General features: G+C 43.2%; 1 protein-coding gene and 1 pseudogene across 1 annotated transcript; both read left to right on the top strand.

Annotated features, from left to right (window-relative positions):
• The first annotated feature begins 1851 nt into the window (after positions 1-1851).
• Positions 1852-2796, top strand: LOC145511343 (olfactory receptor 10H4-like; annotated as a pseudogene).
• An 18505-nt stretch (positions 2797-21301) lies between these two features.
• On the top strand, positions 21302-22411 carry LOC145511113 (olfactory receptor 10H2-like). Its single transcript, XM_081503763.1, has one exon. It carries the CDS (start codon positions 21311-21313, stop codon positions 22259-22261), a length of 951 nt encoding a protein of 316 aa, XP_081359889.1. The 5' UTR covers positions 21302-21310; the 3' UTR covers positions 22262-22411.
• The last annotated feature ends 1666 nt before the right edge of the window (positions 22412-24077 follow it).

Below are 24077 nucleotides of genomic sequence, written 5' to 3'. Positions count from 1 at the left end.
ACTGTTGGAGAGATGTTCTAGGTTTGCATCCATGAACAGACCATTTCTCCAGGGAACCTGGTTCCTTTTACTGGCATATGGTAACAGAGATTTTATGATTATTATTTCATTAAATTCCATTTTTTCTGCTCTCAGCATTGCTTCTTCATTTTCCTTTGGTGAACATTTGCCTGGAATATATTCACCCGTCCTTTTATTTTCAAATGTTCTCTTCAATTTCTTTAGAAGATATATTTATATATATATATACAATAATCTGGTTTCTCTTCAGATTGCATATATAGGCTTCCCAGTGAAGTAGGAAATGGAAACATACTTCAGAATTCTTGCCTGGAAAATTCCAGGGACAGAGAAGCCTGGCAGGCTACAGTACATGGGGTCACAAATAGTTGGCCATGACTGAGTGACTGATCAGACACAGGCTTCCCAGGTAGCACTAGTGGTAAAGAACCTGCCTGCCAATGCAGGAGGCATAAGAGATGTGGGTTAAATACAGGAGCTGGAAAGATTCCCTGGAGGAGGGCATGGCAACCCACTCCAGTATTCTTGCCTGGAGAATCCCATGGACAGAGGAGCCTGCTGGGCTACGGTCTGTACGGTCACAAAGAGTTGGAAGCAACTTAACATGCACGCATATACACGCACACAAGATAACAATGGCAGAAATGAATTCAGTACTAAAAGAAGACAGTACTGAAATAAAGACAAACGGGTTACTCAATTAAAAGAAAAATCTCTCAGAGAAAAAATTGTTTTTATAAATCTGAAATCCAATCTAGAACAGGCACAGTATTCAAGAAACTATGACCCTGATCATCTATGTCTGTCTTGATCATAAACCTGGATATTTTATTTCTTTTCATCGCTGTTAATAAACACCCAGGAACCAAAACTATGTCTTAAGCACTTAATTCACTGATCTCATTTTATCTTTATCACAATGCTGAATGGCAAAAGCTATAATGATTTATTCCAACTTACTGATGGAGACTGTGTGACCCAGAGAAGTTAAGCAAATGGATACATGGTAAGCCCCCTACATACAAATATGTTCCATTACCAGAATGCGTTCATAAGTGTAATTTTCTTTCAAGTCCAACAAAGTTAGCTTGGGTACCCAACTAACACAATTTTCTATACAACACTGTACCATTACCAGCTTATAATCCTTTTCACACAAAAAAATACATAGAAAATATGTAAACACAAAAAATAAAGAAAACATTTTAATCTTAGAGCACACTACCTTGAAAAGTATATCAGGTCTTACCAGATATGTGAACTAACTTATGAGAGTGGACATTTGAACACGGGTTCATGTCTTTGAAAGTTTACAACTTGAAGGTTCATATGTTGGGGACTTCCTGTACAGTATGAAAAAAGAAGTGAAGTGAAAATATTAGCTGCTCAGTCTTGTCCAACTCTTTGTGACCTCATGGACTGTAGCTTGCCAGACTCCTCTGTCCATGGAATTTTCCAGGCAAGAATACTGGGGTGGATTGCCATGCCCTACTCCAGGGGATCTTCTCAACCCAGGGATCAAACTCTGGTCTCCTGCATTGCAGGCAGATACTTTACTGTCTGAGCCACTAGGGAAGTCCAACTTCTCTGTATAGTATGTGCTTGGTCGCTCAGTCGTGTCCGACTCTTGCAACCCCATAGAGTGTAGCCTGGCAAGCTTCTCTGTCCATAGGATTCTCCAGGCAAGAATACTGGAGTGGGTTGCCTTTTCCTTCTCCATCTGCATAATATAGAGCTCTTCAATTGGCCTTTAATGCATGCTAGAGCCTATGTTTTAACCACTGTGCCTTCATTCTTTTTCTGATCTCCCCAGACACAACATCCTTGTCTGATCAGAACTACAGCACAGTGTCTGAATTCATCCTCATCGGCTTCTCCAACTTCCCTCAACAGCTCCTGCCCACCTTCTTCCTGCTGTACCTGCTGATGTACTTGTTCACGCTGCTGGGGAACCTGCTCATCATGGCCACCATCTGGAGGGAGCACAGCCTTCACACCCCCATGTACCTCTTCCTGCGCGCCCTCTCCATCTCCGAGATTCTGTTCACTGTTACCATTACCCTTCAAATGCTGGTGGACATGCTTTCCACCCACCGCTCCATCACCTTTGTGACCTGTGCCAGTCAGATGTTCTTCTCCTTCACATTTGGCTACACCCACTCTTTCCTGCTCATGATCATGGGCTATGACCGCTATGTGGCCATCTGCCACTCCCTGCGCTACAACGTGCTCATGAGCACCCGTGACTGTGCCTGTCTTGTGACCTGGTGCTGGGCTGGTGGCTCAGTTGTGGGTATGATGGTGACATTGATAGTTTTCCACCTCACCTTTTGTGAATTCCATGGAGATTCACCATTTTGGCTGTCACGTGTTTGCCCTCTTGAAGTTGGCCTGTGGGAAGGAGACAGCCTCTGTCACCATGGGTGTGATCCTGGTCTGTGTCACAGCCTTGCTGGGGTGCTTATTTCTCATCGTCCTCTCCTATGTCTTCATCGTGGCTGCCATCTTGAGGATCCCCTCTGCTGAGGGCCGGTGCAAGACCTTCTCCACCTGTGTCTCTCACCTCACCATAGTGGTCGTGCACTACCGTTTTGCCTCCATCATCTACTCAAGACCAAGGGGCCCCATTCTATGGACAGTAACATTCTGATGCCCACTACTTATACAGTCTTCACCCCCTTTCTTAGCCCAATTATTTTCAGTCTTAGGAATAAGGAGCTGAAGAACACCAGAAAGAGAAGCTTCCACAGAACTTTCTGTCCCCTAAACTCTTAACCACCAGTGTAGGGTAGAAGGGTTGGAAACAATAATGTCTTTCTTCATAGAACTCTTGTGATGATTCAGGTACATGAAAATACCCACACTCCTTAGGAGTATGATGTATGGTAGCTATTTGACTTTCTCCAATTCTCCCCCTCTTATCGCCTCAAGCCATCATAATATCTTGTTTATATCCAATGTGATTAACTGTATCCCATTATCTATGTCTAGGAATATGCTACCTACTTATAGGCAGGTGAGCAGAATCACAAGGATGTGTCAGGACCGTGATGCACATATTTCTTCTTGAATGGACTACCAGGAGAAGATTTTGTCCCTTCGCCCCCCCCCCATATAGGAATAAACAACCTAAAGAAAAAGAATAAATAACCTAAAAATAATAACCCACCAGAATTGAGTCTTTTCTATGTATAAAGTACTGTGTCTAGAGTATTATTACTATTATCCTTTAATTATAACAAATGTACAAAAGAAAATAGAGTGTCTCTGAGAAAATGATTTGCTATTTATAGTTTCTCACTCTATTTTGGAGTAATGGAGTCTAAAGGAAGTTTTTATTTTGAGCTGAGTTAAGTGAAAGATTCTAAAATGGAAAGGACAGAGAGAGAGTAGAGTACTAGGAATAGATCTGATTACTCAATTGGATTAAAAAATATAAAATATATGGGAAAAATCTGGAAAAGAGAGGAGGAAGGAAGAGGTTGGCAATGAAACTGAGCAGGACCCTGTGGGGCTCCTGGGCACAGGGCCTTTCTGTATCTCCCCCCGCCCCTGCCATTTCTTGTTTGTAGGAAATAGGCTCCAACCTCTATGACCTACCCTGAGTTCCAAAGGGCACATTCAAGCAGTTGTTAAATCAGGGAATTGGGGGGGTGCAAGACAAGGGAGAATCAGTCAAGAAATGATAGTGTGAAATACAGACCAATGGAACAAAATAGAAAGCCCAGAGATAAACCCATGCACCTCTGGGCATTTTATCTTTGACAAAGAAGGCAAGAATATACAATAGGGAAAATGTAGTCTCTTCAATAAATGGTGCTGAGAAAACTGGACAGCTACATGTAAAAGAAAGAAATTAGAACTTCCTAATATCATACACAAAGATAAAATCAAAATGGATCAAAGACCTAAATGTAAGACCAGAAACCATTAAACTCTTAGAGGAAAACATAGGCAGAACACCATGACATAAGTCACAGCAAAATCCTCTATGACCGACCTGCTAGAGTAATGGAGATTAAAAACAAAAATAAACAAATGGGAGCTAATTAAACTTAAAAGTTTTTTTGCACAAAGAAGGAAACTATAAGCAAGGTGGAAATAATAGTGAACTAAACAAAGAATTAATCTCTAAAATATACGAGCAGCTCATGCAACAATACCAGAAAAACAAACAACCCAATCAAAAAATTGGCAAAAGACCTAAACAGACATTTCCCCAAAAAAGACATACAGATGGTGAATAAACACATGAAAAGATGCTCAACATACCTCATTAGTAGAGAAATGCAAGTCAAAACTACAATGAGATATCACCTCACACATGTCAGAATGGCCATCATAAAAAAAAAAAATCCACAAAAAATAAATACTGGAGAGGGTGTGGAGAAAATGGAACTCTCTTGCACTGTTGGTGGGTATGTAACTTGATACAACCACTATGGAAGACAGTATGGAGATTCCTTAAAAAACTAGGATAACACTACCATATGACCCAACAGTCCCACTACTGGTCATATACGCTGAGAAAACCATAACTGAAAAAGACTTATGTACTACAGTGTTCATTGTAGGACTGGTTTTTTTTTAATTATTGTTTACCCAATGTTTGCTTTTCCATCTTTTAAAAAAATTATTTATTTTTAGTTGGAGGATAATTGCTTTACAATATTGTGTTGGTTTCTTCTATATATCAACATGAGTCAGCCATAGGTATATGTGTGTCCCCTCCCTCTTGAGCCTCCTTCCCACCTCCCACCCCTCTAGGTTATCAAAGTACCATATTTGAGCTTCCTGCATCATGCAGCACATCATACAGCACAATTTCCACTGGCTATCTAATTTTGCATACAGTAGTGTATATATTTCAACACTACTCACTCAATTCATCCCATCCTCTCCTTACATCCACCTCATCATGTCCACAAGTCTGTTCTTTATGTCTGTTTCCATTCAGTTCAGTTCAGTCGCTCAGTAGTGTCCGACTCTTTGCGACCCCATGAACTGCAGCACGCCAGGCCTCCCTGTCCATCACCAACTCCCGGAGTTCACCCAAACCCATGTCCATTGAGTCGGTGATGCCATCCAACCATCTCATCTTCTGTCGTCCTCTTCTCCTCCTGCCCCCAATCCTTTCCAGTATCAAGGTCTTTTCCAATGAGTCAACTCTTCACACGAGGTGGCCAGAGTCTTGGAGTTTCAGCTTCAACATCTGTCCTTCCAATGAACACCCAGGACTTATCTCCTTTAGGATGGACTGATTGGATCTCCTTGCAGTTCAAGGGACTCACAAGAGTCTTCTCCAACACCACAGTTCCAAAGCATCAATTCTTCAGCGCTCAGCTTTCTTTATAGTCCAACTCTCACATCCATACAAGACTACTGGAAAAACCATAGCCTTGACTAGATGGACCTTTGTTGGCAAAGTAATGTTTCTGCTTTTTAATATGCTATCTAGGTTGGTCATAACTTTCCTTCCAAGGAGTAAGTATCTTTTAATTTCATCCTGCCCTGCAAATAAGGCAGTACCATTTTTCTAGATTCCATATATATGTATTAATATGCAATATTTGTCTTTCTCTTTCTGGCTTACTTCAGTCTGTATACTAGGCTCTAGTTTCATCCCCCTTATTAGAACTGAGTTGAATGAGTTCCTTTTTACAGCTGAGTAATATTCCATTGTGTATATTACCACAACTTCTTTACCCATGCATCACTGATGGCCATCTAGGTTGCTTCCATGTCCTAGCTATTGTAAATCGTTTTGTGATGAACATTGGGGTGCATATGTCTTTTTCAATTATGGTTTCCTCAGGGCATATGTCTAGGAGTGGGATTGCTGGGTCATGTGGCAGTTTTTTTCCTAGTTTTTAAAGAAATCTCCACGTTCTCCATAGTGGTTGTATCAATTTGTATTCCCATGTGGTCCAAGCAGCTGTGCCACCTCCAAGATAGAAAGCTTTTCCATTTTTATGTGAATTGCTTTTCTCCCCCATTGAAGTCTCAAATTACTACCTCCAACAGCCTCTTTTTCTTTAGCTGAAAATGGTGTTTAAGATGAAGTGCTATTAATATTAGCCTCCCCACTGGCAGATGGTAACTCAGAGAAGTCAATTCACTTCACCAAAGTCACACAGCAAGAAATTGGATTGACCAGGGTTTGAATGTGAGTCTTCTGATATGAGTCATTCAAAGAAGCACTAAGTTATCTAGACCTTGGTTTTCAATATATGTTTAAGAATGCGGAGAGAACAGTTCTCATGGGTTTCATTGACTATGCTAAAGCCTTTGATTGTGTGGATCACAACAAACTATGGAAAATTCACAAAGAGATGGGAGTACCAGACCACCTGACCTGTCTCCTGAGAAATCTGTATGCAAGTCAAGAAGCAACAGTTAGAATCAGACATGGAACAATGGATTGGTTCCAAATTGGGAAAGGAGTACATCAAGGCTGTATATTGTCATGCTGCTTATTTAACTTATATGCAGAGTACATCATGCAAAATTCTGGGCTGAATGAAGCACAAACTGTAATGAAGATTGCTGGGAGAAATATCAACAACCTCGGGTGTGCAGATGACAACACCCTAGTGGCAGAAAGCAAAGAGGAACTAAAGAGTGTATTGATGAAGGTGAAAGAGAAGAGTGAAAAAGTTGGTTTAAAACTCAACATTCAAAAAACTAACATCATGGCATCTGGTCCCATCACTTCATGGCAAATAGATGGGGAAACAGTGGAAACAGTGTCAGACTTTATTTTCTTGAGCTCCAAATTCCCTGCAGATAGTGACTGCAGCCATGTAATTAAAAGGTGCTTGCTCCTTGGAAGAAAAGCTATGACCAACCTAGACAGCACATTAAAAAGCAGAGACGTCACTTTGTTGACAAAGGTCCATATAGCCAAAGCTATGGTTTTTCCAGTAGTCATGTACAATTGTGAGAGTTGGACCATAAAAAAGGCTTAGCATGAAAGAATTAGTGCTTTTGAGCTGTGGTGTTGGAGAAGACTCTTGAGTATCCCTTGGACTGCAAGGAGACCAAACTAGTCTATCCTAAAGGAAGTCAACCTGAATATTCATTGGAAGGACTGATGTTGAAGCTGAAACTCCAATACTTTGGCCACTTGATGTGAAAAGCCAACTCATTGGAAAAGACCTTGATGCTGGGAAAGACTGAAGGCAGGAGGAGAAGGGGATGACAGAGGATGACAGTTGGGTGGTATCACTGACTCAATGGACATGAGTTTGAGCAAGCTCTGGGAGATGGTGAAGGACAGGGAAGCCTGATGTGCTGCTGTCCATGGGGTCACAAAGAGTTGGACACAACTGAGCAACTAAACAACACCAACAGTCAGCTTCTCTCTGTTTAAGAACACAAATTGAAAAATTCCTAAAAACTGAGTTGAAATGATGTAGTATGGTCTTCTTAGCAGATGTAAGCTAAAAAAATAGTCACAACCTAAAAATTGAGAGTTATGGTTTATTTGGTGGGAATTTTTAGAACTTCAAACCTGGAAGACAGCATCTCAAGAACCCTGAGAGGGCTGCTCTAAGGAGGCAAGCAGAGGAGTCAGGTTATACACAAGTTTGCAACAAGGGGAAGGTAGTCTGAACATCAATAGATTATTGCTAATCAAGGAAAACCAGGCATCTCAAGTTAAGGAATCTAGCAGTTTTCTATTTATGGAAAGATGCAAGAGCTTGGGCTCACCAAAATCACTTTTTCCTGTGCATCTCAGCTATCCGGGGCCAGTGTTCTGTGTTTTTTTACATCCTGAGTTCCTCAGTGTTCACCATAGGGAGTGGCTGCAGCCTCATGGCTGCCAGGTTGCACAGGTATTGTTCTCCTTTCTGGTTGTCCTTAGGGCCCAGGAATTCACATTTTGAGGGCCAGAATTGCTGATGACTATGACATTCTTGTTACTGATATGGTAGGAAATACTCCATTTCTCACAGACAATTAGTATATCTCTTCTGAACCTGCCACCTCCAGCTGTAACCCAGTGTTCTCATCAGTGAAGGTCCTGAGCGTCCTTCTTGAAGGACACAGAGAGATGAACAACACTTGTCCTGAACTGCCTGTGAAACTCCGCTGACATAACATTCCCTGTGAGCCAATTCCAAGTTTCATTAGTGAATAAGCCAAGGGATATTCTGTGATACCTGGGGACTCATTAAAAGTTGACACATAATTCCCACTCCCACTTCATTTCTGAATTTTTTTTAAAGTCCATAAGTTTCAGGCACAAAGCTAAGGCAGATGTGGTTAGATGCATAGCTCAAGGATAAGGTACAGACAAAGCCACAGGTCCACCCTACGCTGGAGGAATGGTCCCAGGCCTACTTTTTCCCACTTACTCTCAAGCCCCAAATTTAATTGGCAGCAAGAGATATAAGTGGGAATTGGAGGTGGCCTTCTTTTTCCCCAAGGCATGGGATTGCCAGACCTCCAAGCAGCCAAATGCTACATCATCCACCTTGATGCCCTGGGCTGCCAAACCCAAGGCACATAAAGCAGCTAAGTGTTGCATACTCCTGGGAGCTGCAGCTTCTACTTCCTCATAATGCTCACATTTCCTATGTGATATAAATTATATGTTCAATACCTCCCCTCTTTCCTTGTTCTGTTGGCAACCCCAAAGGGGTAGGACCACTCTGGACTTGCTTACCATTGTGTTTCTAAAACCTGGCAAATATTAGGTGCTTGTTTCTAAACAAGCAAACAGCTCTCTTATTACAACTCTATGGAAACTGTGAGCTACAAAATCTTTCTGAAGTGTGAATGGCTATCCTCTAGTTTCTCTGAAACTCATTTTCAGGTGTGGTTGGCATCACAGAAACCTGCCTCCTCTTGTGTATGTGTCATAGCTAGAGTCTGCTGTGTCAATGAGAGTCATCTTGTGGCTGTGGGGCTATGGAGTAAGGTCCTATTGTTACTGAATCCAAGCTCACTCTGCTTGTCGCATGACAGGCCAGTGAATCAGAGATGAGGTGTTGAGACAAGGAATACAGCTTTATTTGGAAAACAGCAGACCCAGAAGATGGCAGACTAATGTCTCAAAATAACCATCTTATGGAGTCTGGATGTCAGGTTGTTTTATGGATCAGAGATGTGGGGAGGTGAGGAAACAAAGTAAAAAGACCATTAATCTTGCAAATATCTCCTAGAATGGCAAGTCACAGGCAAGAGGATGTGTTAATTTCTTCCATCCTTCCATCCACAGGTGGACAGGGTTCCGAAAAGAAGAACTTTAGTTTAAGGCAGAGGGGCAGGGCTCTTTGAGGCAGGCCATTGTGTATAATTATAATAACAAAAGCAACAAAAATCAAGTCAAAGAAACATTTCCAACATGGAGTCAGAACTGGCTTTTCCCTGCAACACTATTATTCAGACCCCTGCCAGTAGTCACCATGAGCCACAGCCTCTCCTTGCTGCCTAAGTGCCCTGTCATATTGGCCTTCCTCTGTTCCTCAAACAGGCAACTGTCTTCCCACCTTGGGTCCTTTGCACATGCTGTTCCTTTTGTCTAGTGCCCCTTTTCTTTTCCCTTTTGAGCAGAAAGTCTTATTGAAATGCTACCTTCTCCATGAGGTCGCCCCCTAGTCTGCAACATTCTCTATGAATTCAGTCATTGAGCTTTCATAGCACTCTGCTTTCTCTTCCTTCCACTTGTAACTTCTTTGGTCAGTTACTCACCATCTATTTCTTCTCTCCCCTGTAAGGTCCATGAGAGCAGGTATCTCTGTCCTGATCACTGTGGTCTCCCCAGAGATGGGCTCAGATGCTCCATATACATCTGTTGAACACATGGGTGCTGGAGCCAGGCTTCCTCTGAGCTGGAGATAAGAGTTATCTCATGCACAGTCTTTAGGTACTGAGGCTGGTCATGCTTATCAAACTATCCTGCAAGGGCAGCTGGCTCTGACTTCTTAGTTGTTAAAGAGCAGATCAAGTATTTGATTCAAGTATTCAAGTATTCTTCTTCTATTTACCACTGCACAGCTTCAGAAAAGAGGACACCTCCTGACCAAGCCAATCACCTAGAAATTGAGGAAGAGTTCAACTCCATTTAACAGCCCAAGCCTTGGTGGGAGTTCTATCCTGTAAATATTTATGGTATACCTAGAATGCGCTAGACATAAAAAGTCAGTGGGACTCAGATTCCATTTCTAAGAGACTCTGGATGAGGGATGGAGACAGGCAAGTGCCTAAGACATACAGATACTGCAACATGAATACAATACAGATGTGAATCTCAAGATAAAAAGATCCCCCCAAAACAAATCCACTAATAACCAAGTTGTTATAAATGTTGCAGGGAAGGCCCAATCCTGACTCCCGGTTGGAAATGTTTCTTTGACTTGCTTTTGGTTGCTTTTGTTATTATAATCACACAAAATGACCTGCCTCAGAGAATTCTGTCCCTCTGCCTGACTGTTAAGTTACAGTGCCTTTTTTCAGAACCTGTCCTCTGGTGGATGGCAGGAAGAAATAAATTAACAAATCCCCTGCCTGAAGCTTGCCATTCTAGGAGATATTTACAAGATTAATGGCATTTTTACTTTATTTCCTCACTTTCCCCCATCTTTTTTTCTGTAAAAGAACTTGACATCCAGACCCCATAAGATGGTTATTTTGAGACATCAATTAGCTATCTTCTTGGCCTGCTGGGTTTCCTGAATAAAGTCGTATTCCTTGCCTCAATCCCTTGTCCCTCAGACTCATTGAGTCATGGGCAAACAGAGCTTGGACTCGGTAGCATAAACAAGAAGGGTATCTGTCAGATTTATATATTAGGGATCAGGTTGAATACACATGGAAAACTACCAGCACACCCATTAACTCAAGGGCTTGGTACAGTGGAGGAAAGTAGATGGAGAACATTCTTCTTGAGGAGTGATGAATCTGACCCATATTCTCATGGGTTGCCCTGAGCATAGGACTGGCACAGAGCAGGGGATGGGGAATGTTTGGGGAATGAAGCAACTTGCGTCACTATCAATATTTACTGGTCATACTCTGGGAAAAACCCAGCAGAGAGATCAAGAGATGCATGGGTCCTGCCTGGGAGAAAATCTGAGCAAAGCTACAAGGCTGTGGTTCAAAGGGAATTTGGCTTCTTGTCATTATTTCTCTAGTGGCCACAAACTGTTAAGGAACACAGTCATTGCTCAACAAATATTTGTGACGCAAATGAAAGAACAGCATCCGTAGTTCACACACACACACACACACACGCACACAAACTTGAAATGGAGGTAAATGGAGGAGATTTTGCCCCCACAACTCACCTACCCTGTGCCAATCTCCTTACATGCATTGTATAATTCTGCCCCATTTTACAAAAGAGAAGATGAGACCCAGAGAGTCTAAGACATGTCCTTGTCACAGCACTGCCTCCAGTGAAGACCCTAAGATACAGCTTAATTGTGACCTTGGTTTCCTGTATTCTGTTTCTAGGCTTAGTATTGACTGCATTCTATGACTCCAGTCCCATTTCCTGACCTCTGGCCATGCGAAAGCAGGCATTTAGAATTTTTGCCTACGTCTTGACTCCATTTCTTGGCTGAACACTTGTCCCTCTGATGTTCTTTTCAAATTGATTGGTATCATTTCAGGGGGGCTCCGAAGAACTCTGGTACCGCAGTTCTTTATGTCTCAGTGCAGAGAAGAATTCAGCAGAGCAAAGTGATATAAGACATGCTATATTAGAATAGGATGCTTGTGAGACTTACAAGCGGGAAGGCAAGAAATGTTGTGTGCCCCGAGAACTTAGTGGGCTACAGTTTTATAATCAAAGGAAAAAGTGGGGAGGGGAAGAAGACTTTCTTTGTCTTTCTTGAGTAGACGTCATGTTTCCATCATCAGTTCCTACCCTATATAGGGCAGGGAAGTTTACTTGTCCCTCCCTACATGGTCAGGCCAGGAATGTCATCGCACTTTGGAGAACTATTTTCTGGTCTCAGTACAATGAGGAATTTTCATTTTGAAAAGGTCACCTTCCCATAAATGATGTTTTTTTGAGTGCACAGAGTCTGTTTTGGGGGTCATTAACTTATTGAGCTCACTGTGGGTTTCATGCCACCATTGTTTTATTGTTTGGGGACATGTACCATGCTTCTGTTGCTAAACAAGCCTGCTTTCTTGAATAATCACTAACTTACAGAAGTTTCCCATATTTTCCTACTTATAATCCCCCTTGTTGTGTTAGTCACTCTGTTGTGTCCTATTCTTTGTGACCCCATGGACTGTAGCCCTCCAGGCTCCTCTATGCATGGGGTTTTCCAGTCAAGAATACAGGAGTGGGTTGCCATTTCCTTCTCCAGGGGACCTTTCCAACCCACAGATTGAACCCGGGTCTCCCACATTGCAGGCAGATGCTTTACCATCTGAGCCACCAGGGAAGCCCTTAATTTCCTAGTGGGGTTAACTATTTAATCACCTATATTTTCCCTTCATTCTGTCCTTCTCACTTTCTAGAAGTGGACTATCCCAAGAAATTCCTTAAATTCTGGGTCTTCTGCTGTCCCAAGAGGATGGAACTCAGCAGACAGTCTTGGCTAGACCCTCAGTCCAGGCTGGCATCTGCCTGTGCCATCTGGCTGCCCCAGCCCCTCTTCCTGGCCTCTTCTTCTAGCCCACTCACACTCTGAGGGATAAAGGGGTGGTTCTAAAGTGCTATCAAGACCCTTCATAATTCAACCCCAGTTTGAATTCCCAACCTATCCTAACCCTACTCTGGACTCTTCTCCATGCCTTTGCTCAAGCTGATTCCTCTGCCTGGGATTTCCTCTCTGACACCATGTACCCAAGGACTCTTGTTCATCCTTCAAAGTTCAGTTCAGATGCCACCTCCTCACTCTCCTGCCTGCATGATAAAGTCTCAAAGGCACCATGCAAGTTCCTCTATTCACTATTTTCTTCAATATTTATTGACTGTTCACTATTTGCTGGGAACACAGCATGGAAATCAGTAAGACACCACTCTTGCCCTCGGGAATTCACAGTCTAGTGGGAGACACTGACTCATAACCAGGCAATGATGACAACTTTGATACAGTACTCCAGGGGAAGATAAGAATCAGAAAATGCTCCTGTTCTATTTTAGGCTAGAGATATAAAATGGGAGTGGTCGACTTAAAAATCAGTCACAACCTGAAAATAGAGTGTTTTATTCAGTGACAATATTTAGGACTCTGAGCCCAGAAGATAGCATCTCAGTAGCCCTGAGAAACTGTTCTGCAGAGGCAAGAGAAGGAGTTGTGTTCAGGTGTTGTGTTCCCTTTTGGGAGCCCTCACTCACATTTGGAGGCCCAAAATTGCTGATGGCTGTTATATCCTCATTTATTGATATGACAGGAGATATTCCATTTCACAGAGTGTTGCATTGGAGGAGGGGATAGGAGCTGAGATTGGAAATTGAAGATGCTAACACGAACCAGATTGCACAGGGCCCTGTAGAGCACAATGAAGCATCTGGGCACTAGAGAGCCATGGCTGGCTTTAAGCAGGAGAAGGAAGTAATCAGCTTGTTTAGCAGGATCCCTCTGCTGTTGTGTAGGAAGTGGGTGTAGAGGTGAGAGCTGAAGCAGAAAACTATAACAAGAAGGATGCTATAGTAAGTTAAAATAGTGTGCTTCAGAAGTCCATGTCCACTTGGAACCTCAGAATTAGACTTCTTTTGGAAATAGGGTCTTTTCAGTTGTAATTAGTTAAAGATATCAAAATGAAATCATCATTGGTTTTGGGTGGACCCTAATGACTTAAAATAGGAGAAGATATACAGAGATACAAGGAGAAATCCATGTGAAGAGGTAGCCAGAGATTGCAGCAATGCAGTCAAGGGTTACCAGCAGCCCACCAGGAGCAAGGCATAGAACAGATTCTCCTTCAGAGCTTCCAGAAGAATCAATTCTTCTTTTTTTCATTCTTTATGCTTTTTACCCCCAAAAGTTATTTATCCATAGTTGAAGGAAAATTGCTTCACAATATTGTGTTGGCCTCTGCCATACATCAACATGTGTCAGCCATAGGTATACATGTGTCCCCTCCCTCTTTTACCTCCCTCCCACCTTCTACCCCCTCCCATATATAAAACAGATAATCAATGGGAATTTGCTGTATGACCCAGGGACATCAAATATGGGCTCTGTAACAAATCCTGATTTTGACTTTGGCCCTCCAGTGCCATGAGAGAATAAATTTCTGTTGCTTTAAGTCCACCCATTGTGTGGTAAATTGTTTTATCAGCCCTAGGATACTAACCCAGGATTATTAGTTACAGGGTTACACTAATACCTGTCCTCCAGTCTCTATGTGCTTACACCCAGCAGGCTGGCATCTTGGAGATGAAAATGTGGAAAATGGGAAGAGAGCAGACACTGAGCTGCATTTTAGCCCAACAACCTGGAAGCCCAGTTGTTCGTGGCTGTCAGAGCCTGACACTGTCTCCTCCTTCCCTCTCCAGTCCTTCAGTTTCAAGGGCCTGGGTCCAGAGCAGGTTCATGCTTTAGAGATTCCATCCCAACCTGGTCCCTCTCCTTCCCACAGAGGTCAGACCATCAGCCTCTGTGCTAGGACACTCCTTGTAGCTGGGAGCTAGGGTTTCCTGACCAAAGTGGGGGCAGGTCTGGTCTAGGAACCTTGTGATGTCTTCTGGGATGGCCCAGGGGTACCTTTTATGGGGTGTGGATGGTCTTAGCCTTTTGAGTTGCAAGGCCCAGAGTAGACCCTCCCAGGAAGGGAAGGAGTCCCTGGGCTTGAGAGATTAGGGGACGGGCACCTACTTCTTCTCTATTCCTTCCTTGGTCTAGTTAGGGATTGTCTTGTCACCTCCATCTCCCAACCTAATATTCCCTGTGGTGCTACAGAATAGCCCAGCTCCCAGCAGAGCACAGAGGGCTGTCAGGGAAGGTTTGCAGGCTGCATATACCTCTGTGGGTCAATCCCAGGGGAGCCTGGTGTGCCCAGAAGTCCCCGCAAGCCCCCCCCCAACCTGACTCTGGGCCCTGAGGGAGCCCCCCTGCCTCCTGCACCAGGTTCCCCTGGGATGCCTTTGGAATGTGCCTCTGGAGAAGAAAGGGATAAAGTGAGGGAGCAGCCTCCCACCCCGCCCACTCCCTTCTGAGCTGCCTGTGTGAGTGAGGGGGCCCAGGGTCTTCTCAGCTACCTCTTTAGAGTGCTCCTGGTGGCTGCCAAGAGAGGGGAGTGTGAGTCTTGGACATTTTCCTGGAGAAGGTGATGCAAGCATGAGATAGGGGGACTAGCCATGGATAATAGGAGTGTTGGGTGTGGAATGCAGATCAGGAACCCAATGGAACAAAGTTCAGGGCAAGTAGTGCCTGAGCAAAAGCTCCTTACTCCTGAATCCTGCACCCAGGCTCCAGGGGGCACACACACTCATGCACATTTGTGTGCACAATGTTGTTGTCAGGCAGACCACAGAGTGAAAGTTGCCAGACAGCAGCCCAGGCATCAGTCATCTTCTTCGAGTTTCTGCAGTATCGTGCTATGACAGTTTATAGGTCTGGGTGCACCTCCAGGTGTGCTGGAGGCCAGGACTCTGCAGGTGTGCGTCCAACCTCAAGGGTGGGGTCTCTGCATCTGTGTGAGTGCACAGGTCTGAGTGCAGTGGACTGCCACGTGCGTATCTGGTGGACGTAAGAACATAAAATACTGTATGTGGTGGGGGAGACGGTGGTGGAATGCAGGGATGCGGAGATGTGGGGACACCCAGGTGTAGGTGTGTGTGTGAGACACAAGGGTTACCTGGGTCCTAGTCTGTAGGAACAGGAAGGTGCACCCCCCTCAGAAGAGCGGTCTTGAAGTGCATCCCCTTTTGCTTGGGTAAAGGTCAGAGGCTGCCCACAGCAGGAGCAGGGAGGCTGAACCAGAGAAGGTGCGTTCTCCCTCTCTTGGCTCAGGGCTGGCCCTGGACACTCTGAGAACCCCCTCTCCTTTTCTGGGGATCGGCTGGGCTGTGAACCAGGGTAAAGACAGTGCAGAGGTTTAAGAGGGCTGAATGAGGGGATCATTTTGCTTCTTAAAAAATTGAAGTAAAATTCACATACTATAGAATTAACCATTTTAAAGTATACATTTCAGTGGCATTTAGTACATTCACAATGTGCAGCTATTACCTGTATCTAGTTGCAAAACATTTTCATCATCCCAAAAGGAAACCTTGCTCTCATTAGCAGCCACACTCCACATCTTCACTGCCCTTAGCCCCTGGCAACCATTAATCTGCTCTTTGTCTCTATAGATTTGCTTATTTTAGGTATTTCATGTTAATAGAATCAGGCATTCTTTTGCATCTGCCTTTTTTCATATAGCATACCGTTTTCAAGTTTCATCCATGTTGTAGCATGGGTCAGCACTAGCTTTTTGTGTGTGTAAAGCATATAACATAAAATTTATTATCTGAACCCTTTTTAGATAAGTAGTTTGGTAGTGTTGGGCTTCCCTGGTGGTTCAGATGGTAAAGAATCTGCGTGCAATGCAGGAAACCAGGGCTCATCCCTGGGAGGATCCCCTGGAGGAGAGCATGGCAACCTGCTCCAGTATTTTTTTTTAATAAATTTATTTATTTTAGTTGGGGGCTTATTACTTTACATTATTGTAGTGGTTTTTGCCATACATTGACATGAATCAGCCATGGATTTACATGTGTTCCCCATCCTGAACCCCCCTCCCACCTCCCTCCCCATCCCATCCCTCTGGATCATCCCATTGCCCCAGCCCTGAGCATTTGTCTCATGCATGGAACCTGCAATGGTGTTCTGTTTCACATATGATAATATACATGTTTCAATGCTATTCTCTCAGAACGTCCCACCCTCACCTTCTCCCTCAGAGTACATAAGACTGTTCTATGCATCTGTGTCTCTTATTCTGTCTCGCATATAGGGTTATCGTTACCATCTTTCAAATTCCATATATATGCATTAGTATACTGTATTGGTGTTTTTCTTTCTGGCTTACTTCACTCTGTATAATGGGCTCCAGTTTCATCCATCTCAATAGAACTGATTCAAATGTATTTTTTTAATGGCTGAGTAATATTCCATTGTGTATATGTACCACAGTTTCCTTATCCATTCGTCTGCTGATGGACATCTATGTTGCTTCCACGTCCTGGCTATTGTAAACAGTGCTGCAATGAACATTGGGGTACACGCGTCTCTTTCAATTCTGGTTTCCTCGGTGTATATGCCCAGCAGTGGGATTGCTGGTTCATATGGCAGTTCTATTCCCAGTTTTTTAAGGAATCTCCACACTGTTCTCCATAGTGGCTGTACTAGTTTGCATTCCCACCAACAGTGTAAGAGGGTTCCCTTTTCTCCACACCCTCTCCAGCATTTATTGCTTGTAGACTTTTGGATAGCAGCCATTCTGACTGGTGTGAAATGGTACCTCATTGTGGTTTTGATTTACATTTCTCTAATAATGAGTGATGTTGAGCATCTTTTCATCTAACAATGAGTGATGTTGAGCATCTTTTCATGTTGAGCATCTTTTGTTAGCCATCTGTATGTCTTCTTTGGAGAAATGTCTGTTTAGTTCTTTGGCCTATTTTTTGATTGGGTCTTTTATTTTTCTGGAATTCAGCTGCAAGAGTTGCTTGTATATTTTTGAGATTAATTGTTTGTCTGTTGCTTCGTTTGCTATTATTTTCTCCCATTCTGAAGGCTGTTTTTTCACCTTGCTTATAGTTTCCTTTGTTGTGCAAAAGCTTTTAATTTTAATTAGGTCCCATTTGTTTATTTTTGCTTTTATTTCCAATATTCTGAGAGGTGGGTCATGGAGGATCCTGCTGTGATTTATGTCGGAGAGTGTTTTGCCTATGTTTTCCTCTAGGAGTTTTATAGTTTCTGGTCTTACGTTTAGATCTTTAATCCATTTTGAGTTTATTTTTGTGTATGGTGTTAGAAAGTGTTCTAGTTTCATTCTTTTACAAGTGGTTGACCAGTTTTCCCAGCACCACTTGTTAAAGAGATTGTCTTTTCTCCATTGTATATTCTTGACTGCTTTGTCGAAGAGAAGGTGTCCATAGGTGCATGGATTTATCTCTGGGCTTTCTATTTTGTTCCATTGATCTATATTTCTATCTTTGTGCCAGTACCATACTGCCTTGATGACTGTGGCTTTGTAGTAGAGCCTGAAGTCAGGCAGGTTGATTCCTCCAATTCCATTCTTCTTTCTCAAGATTGCTTTGGCTATTCTAGGTTTTTTATATTTCCATAAAAATTGTGAAATGATTTGTTCTAGTTCTGTGAAAAATACCGTTGGTAGCTTGATAGGGATTACATTGAATCTATAGATTGCTTTGGGTAGTATACTCATTTTCACTATATTAATTCTTCCAATCCATGAACACGGTATATTTCTCCATCTGTTTGTGTCCTCTTTGTATTCTTGCCTGAAGAATTCTATGGATAGAGGAGCCTGGAGGGCTATACTCTCTGGATCACAAAGAGTCAAACACGACTCTTTTTGGTAGTGTTAAGCCTATTTATAATGTTGTATATAGACCTCCAAAACTCTTTTCATTTTGCAAAAGGGAAACTCTATACCCATTAACCAGTAACTCTCCACTCCTCTTCCCCCCAGCCTTTGGCCAAAGTCATTGTACTTTCCATTTCCATGCATTTGACTACTTTAGATACTTCAAAAAATGGAATCATGAAAGATCTCTCCTTTTGGAAGGACTGGCTGATCCCACTTAGCATAATGCCCCTGAGGTTCATTCATGTTGCAGTATGACACAGGATTAACTTCCTTTTAAAGTTGAATGACATGATGTTATATGGGTAGACTACACTTTGTTTACCATTCATCCAGTGATGGACATTTGAGTTGCTTCCAGCTCATGGCTATTTTGACGAGTGCTGCTATGAACAAGGGTGTGCAAATATCTTCCTGAGATCCTACTCTCAATACTTTACAGACATATCCAGAAGTAGGATTACTAGATGATATGGTAGTTCTATTTTTAGTATTCTGAGGAATACCCAGATGGTTTTCCAGAGCTGTTTACAATCCCACCAACAGTTCACAAGTATTCCAACTTATTCACAGCCTCATCATTTTAAACAGCACAGTTCAGTGGCATTTAGGACATTCACAATATTGTGGAACTATCACCTCCATTTAGGTCCAAGACATTTCAGTTCAGTTCAGTTCAGTTCAGTTCAGTCGCTCAGTCGTGTCCGACTCTTTGTGACCCCATGAATTGCAGTATGCCAGGCCTCTCTGTCCATCACGAACTCCCAGAGTCTACCCAAACCCATGTCCATCGAGTCAGTGATGCCATCCAAGCATCTCATCCTCTGTCATCCCCTTCTCCTCCTGCCCCCAATCCTACCCAGCATTAGGGTCTTTTCCGATGAGTCAACTCTTCTCATGAGGTGGTCAAAGTATTGGAGTTTCAGCTTCAACATCAGTCCTTCCAATGAACACCCAGGATTGATCTCCTTTAGGATGGATTGATTGGATCTCCTTGCAGTCCAAGGGACTCTCAAGAGTCTTCTCCAACACCACAGTTCAAAAGCATCAATTCTGTGGCGCTCAGCTTTCTTCACCGTCCAACTCTCACATCCATACACGACCACGGGAAAAACCATAGCCTTGACTAGATGGACTTTTGCTGGCAAAGTAATGTCTCTGCTTTTAAATATGCTATCTAGATTGGCCATAACCTTTCTTCCAAGGAGTAAGCGTCTTTTAATTTCATGGCTGCAATCACCACCAGCAGTGATTTTGGAGCCCAAAAAAACAAAGTCTGACACTGTTTCCACTGTTTCCCCATCTATTTCCCATGCAGTGATGGGACCAGATGCCATGATCTTAGTTTTCTGAACGTTGAGCTTTAAGCCAACTTTTTCACTCTCCTCTTTCACTTTCATCAAGAGGCTCTTTAGTTCTTCTTCACTTTCTGCCATAAGGGTGGTGTCATCTGCATATCTGAGGTTCCAAGACATTTAACCATCCTTAAAGGAAATCTTGAACCCATTAACAATCATTCCCCATTCCAGCCTATTCCCATTTCCTGCCAATCACTAATCTGCTTCCTGTTTTGATAGATTTACCTATCCAAGATATTTCAAATAAATGGAGTCATACAATAGATGGTCCTTTGTGGCAGGCTCCCTCCACTTGGTATAATGTCTTTGAGGTTCATCTATGTTGTAGCATGTATCAGTAGTTTGTTTTTTAGCATGTCGAATGGTATACCATATTTTCATTATTCATCTGTTGACCAATTTTGCATCTTTAAAAATTGTTGTATTTTGCATCAGATTCTTTTGTGACAGATGAGGGAGAGAGAGAAAACCAGAGGGAGAGAAAAGGATTGCTGGTGGAGCAGGTGCTTGGAAGGAGAGTGGACCTCACAGGGAGCTGGGACAGATATGAATCTGCTGCCACTCAGGGAGGGAGATGAGAGAACCCACCACTGAGCATCTTGGCTTCTCCACGAAGCATCGTTTTTGCTTCAACAACAAGCAGGTTGTTGATAGGAGAGTGGCATAAGGGTTGAAGAGAGGTGAGGAGCTTCAGAGACTAGCACTGGGAAGTGACCAGAGATAAAGGGCCCAGTTGGGGTCAGAGAACAGGACTCTATGGTGATGCCAGTCAGTATCACATCCTTGTAAGGAACTTATGCAAGTTAGACCATGAAACAACAGTAGTAGCTAAGAGTTTAAGGTGCATCACCTCAATGAAGCACAAAAGTAGCCCTGTGGAATAAGGAATATTACTTCATTTCCAGGTGAGCTGCAAAGAGTAGTGCTGAGAATTAAAAACAGAACTTAAGTCCTTTCCATGTGGTAGGGGAGATCTGTCTTCTAACTGAAGGTAGCAATTAAGGGGAGTAGATTGATCTTAAAGGTTAGGAGGGAGTTGGTCTCATGGAGATGGGGAGAAGTACAGAGTGACCAGCCAGCTCAAAGACAGAAAAGCTTAAGAAACGACTGGTTGGGGGCGGGGTGTAGGTCCTGCATGGAGTTAATAATAGTAATAATAGGAGTCATAATAATTGTTATTATCCATATTATGTTTTATTGAGTTCTTGCTAAGTGTCAGTATGTGTGCTACAGCACTTAGATACATGATCTTATTTAAACCTCAACCCATTATTATGAATACCATTTTGCAGATGGATTAACAATGGCTTGGGGAGGTGAAGGAGCCTCTCCAGGAAGTCCTCCCAGGTAGGGCTCATTAGATCCTCTAAATTCCTTCCCACTGGGTCTTCTTCACTTTCTCCTCAAGCAGGTATGCTGCCATGTTGGGGCTAAACTACACCTCCGTGTCTGAATTCATCCTCATCGGCTTCTCCACCTTTCCCCAGCATCTCCTGCCCGTCTTCTTCCTGTTGTTCCTGCTGATGTACCTGTTCACGCTGCTGGGGAACCTGCTCATCATGGCCACCATCTGGAGTGAGCGCAGCCTCCACACCCCCATGTACCTCTTTCTGTGCGCCCTCTCCATCTCCGAGATCCTTTACACCTTTGCCATCATCCCGCGCATGTTGGCCGACCTGCTCTCCCCGGACCGCTCCATCTCCTTCATGGCCTGTGCCAGCCAGATGTTCTTCTCCTTCACGTTTGGCTTCACCCACTCCTTCCTTCTCACCGTCATGGGCTACGACCGCTACGTGGCCATCTGCCACCCCCTGCGCTACACTGTGCTTATGAGCCCCCGTGACTGTGCCTGCCTGGTGGTCTGGTCCTGGGCTGGTGGCTTATTCATTGGGTTGCTGGTGACATCTACCATTTTCCACCTCACCTTCTGTGGTCTCAATGAGGTTCACCATTTCTTATGTCATGTGCCTCCACTACTGAAGTTAGCCTGTGGAAATAATGTACCAGGAGTAGCCCTGGGGGTGGGCATTGTGTGTATCACGGCTCTGCTGGGTTGCTTTATTCTCATTCTCCTGTCTTACGCCTTCATCGTGGCCGCCATCTTCAGGATCCCTTCAGCCGAAGGTCGGCACAAAGCCTTCTCCACCTGTGCATCTCATCTTATTGTGGTCGTTGTGCACTATGGCTTTGCATCTATCATCTACCTCAAGCCCAAGGGTCTCTACTCTGAGGAAGGCAATACTCTGATGGCCATCACCTACACAGTCCTTACTCCCTTTCTCAGTCCAATCATCTTCAGTCTCAGGAACAAGGAGCTGAATATCGCCATAAAGAAGACCTTCCTCAGCAAACTCTATCCCTCCAGCATCTGAGTGGCCACGGGGGAGGTGGTCAGGATATGGCAGGATGACCATCAGTACGTTGGGGTTAATAATGATTGCCTTGTATGATTGGGGTGTGTGTGTGTGTGTGTGTGACACCACTCATCACATAGTAAGTGCTCAATAAATATTAACTTCTTTTTCCTCTCTTGGTCTGTGTGTCTGATATTAGTTTTATTTTTAATCAAATAGTTTTACTGAGATATAATTTATGTAATATATAATTCAACCATTTAAAGTACACAATTCAACTGGTCTTCATTATATGCATAGTTAAACAGTGGTCACCACAATCAATTAAAAATATTTTTGTCACTCAAGAAGAAACCCATACACTGTCAGTTTTTATCGGTAACTTCCTTCCTCCTCCCAATGTACTTATCCCTAACTCTGGGAGATCAAACCAGTCAACCCTAAAGGAAATCAACCCTAATTATTCATTAGAAGGACAGATGCTGAAGCTGAAGCTCCAAAACTTTGGTCACCTGATGTGAAGAACTGACTCATTGGAAAAGACCTTGATGCTGGGAAAGGTTGAGGCAGGAGGAGAAGGAGGCGACAGAAGATGAGATGGTTGGATGGCATCACTGACTCAGTGGACAGGTGCTTAGTCACTCAGGCTCCTCTGTCCATGGGATTCTCCAGGCAATAATACTGGAGTGGGTTGCCATACCTTCCTCCAGGGGGTCTTCCCAACCAAGGGATTGAATCCAAGTCTCTCACATTGAAGGTGGATTCTTTACTGTCTGAGCCACAAGGGAAGCCCATGGACAAGAATTTGAGAAAACTCTGAGAGATAGTGAAGGACAGGGAATTCTGGCATGCTGCAGTCCATGAGGTAGCAAAGAGTTGGACATGATTTAGTGACTGAGCAACAACAGGAAATCACTTATTTTTTTCTGTCCCACTTTGCCTATTCTGGATATTTTGTATAAATGGAATCATACATTATTTAAGTGATATTTTTGAGTGGATTCTTTCACTTAGTACACATGTTCAGTTCAGTTCAGTTCAGTTGCTCAGTCGTGTCTGACTTTTTGTGACCCCATGAACCGCAGCACGCCAGGCCTCCCTCTCAATCACCAACTCCTGGAGTTTACCAAAACTCATGTCCCTTGAGTCAGTGATGCCATCCAACCATCTCATCCTCTGTCGTCCCCTTCTCCTCCTGCCTTCAATCTTTCCCAGCATCAGGGTCTTTTCAATTGAGTCAGTTTATCAGCTATGTAATTTTCAAATATTTTCTCACATTTGATGAGATTTTTTCTCACTCCCTTGTTGATATTCTTTGCAGTACAAAAGATTTTTGTTCTGACAACAGTCGATTTATGTATTGTTTTTTTTTTATTGCTCATGTTTTTAATATCATATCTAAAACATGTGTGCTCAGTTGTGTCCAGCTCTTTGTGACCCCATGATCTGTAGCCCACCAGGCTCTTCTGTCCATGATATTTCCCAGGCAAGAATACTGGAGTGGGTTGCCATTTCCTCTTCTAGAGGATCTTCCTGACCCAGGAATCTGAATCCACATCTCTTGCATCTCTTACATTGACAGATGGATTCTTCACTACTCTGCCACCTGGGAAGCCCTCATATCTAAGAAACTATTGCTTAATCCAATGTCACTGAGATTCACCGTCGTTTTATCTTCTAAAAATTTTATAGTTTTTGCTTTTACATTTAAGTGTTTGATCCATTTGTAGTTAGCCTTTTTTTAATTGGTTGATCCACAGACTTTATTATATATTTGCCTTTAGTAGCGAGATTGTTTCCCTATAGATCCTTACTTCTTCTTGTAGCCTTTTAT

This window comes from Giraffa tippelskirchi, chromosome 6 (genome assembly GCF_054371585.1).
Source record: "Giraffa tippelskirchi isolate mGirTip1 chromosome 6, T2T-mGirTip1v1.2.pri, whole genome shotgun sequence".
Classification (NCBI taxonomy): Eukaryota; Metazoa; Chordata; class Mammalia; order Artiodactyla; family Giraffidae; genus Giraffa; species Giraffa tippelskirchi.
Note: the sequence above shows the minus strand (reverse complement) of the source record. Positions and strands in the feature narration are given on the sequence as shown.

Excerpts from the sequence above, each read along its gene's own strand:
- LOC145511113 (XM_081503763.1), top strand. The coding sequence starts at position 21,311 with ATGTTGGGGCTAAACTACACCTCCGTGTCTGAATTCATCCTCATCGGC.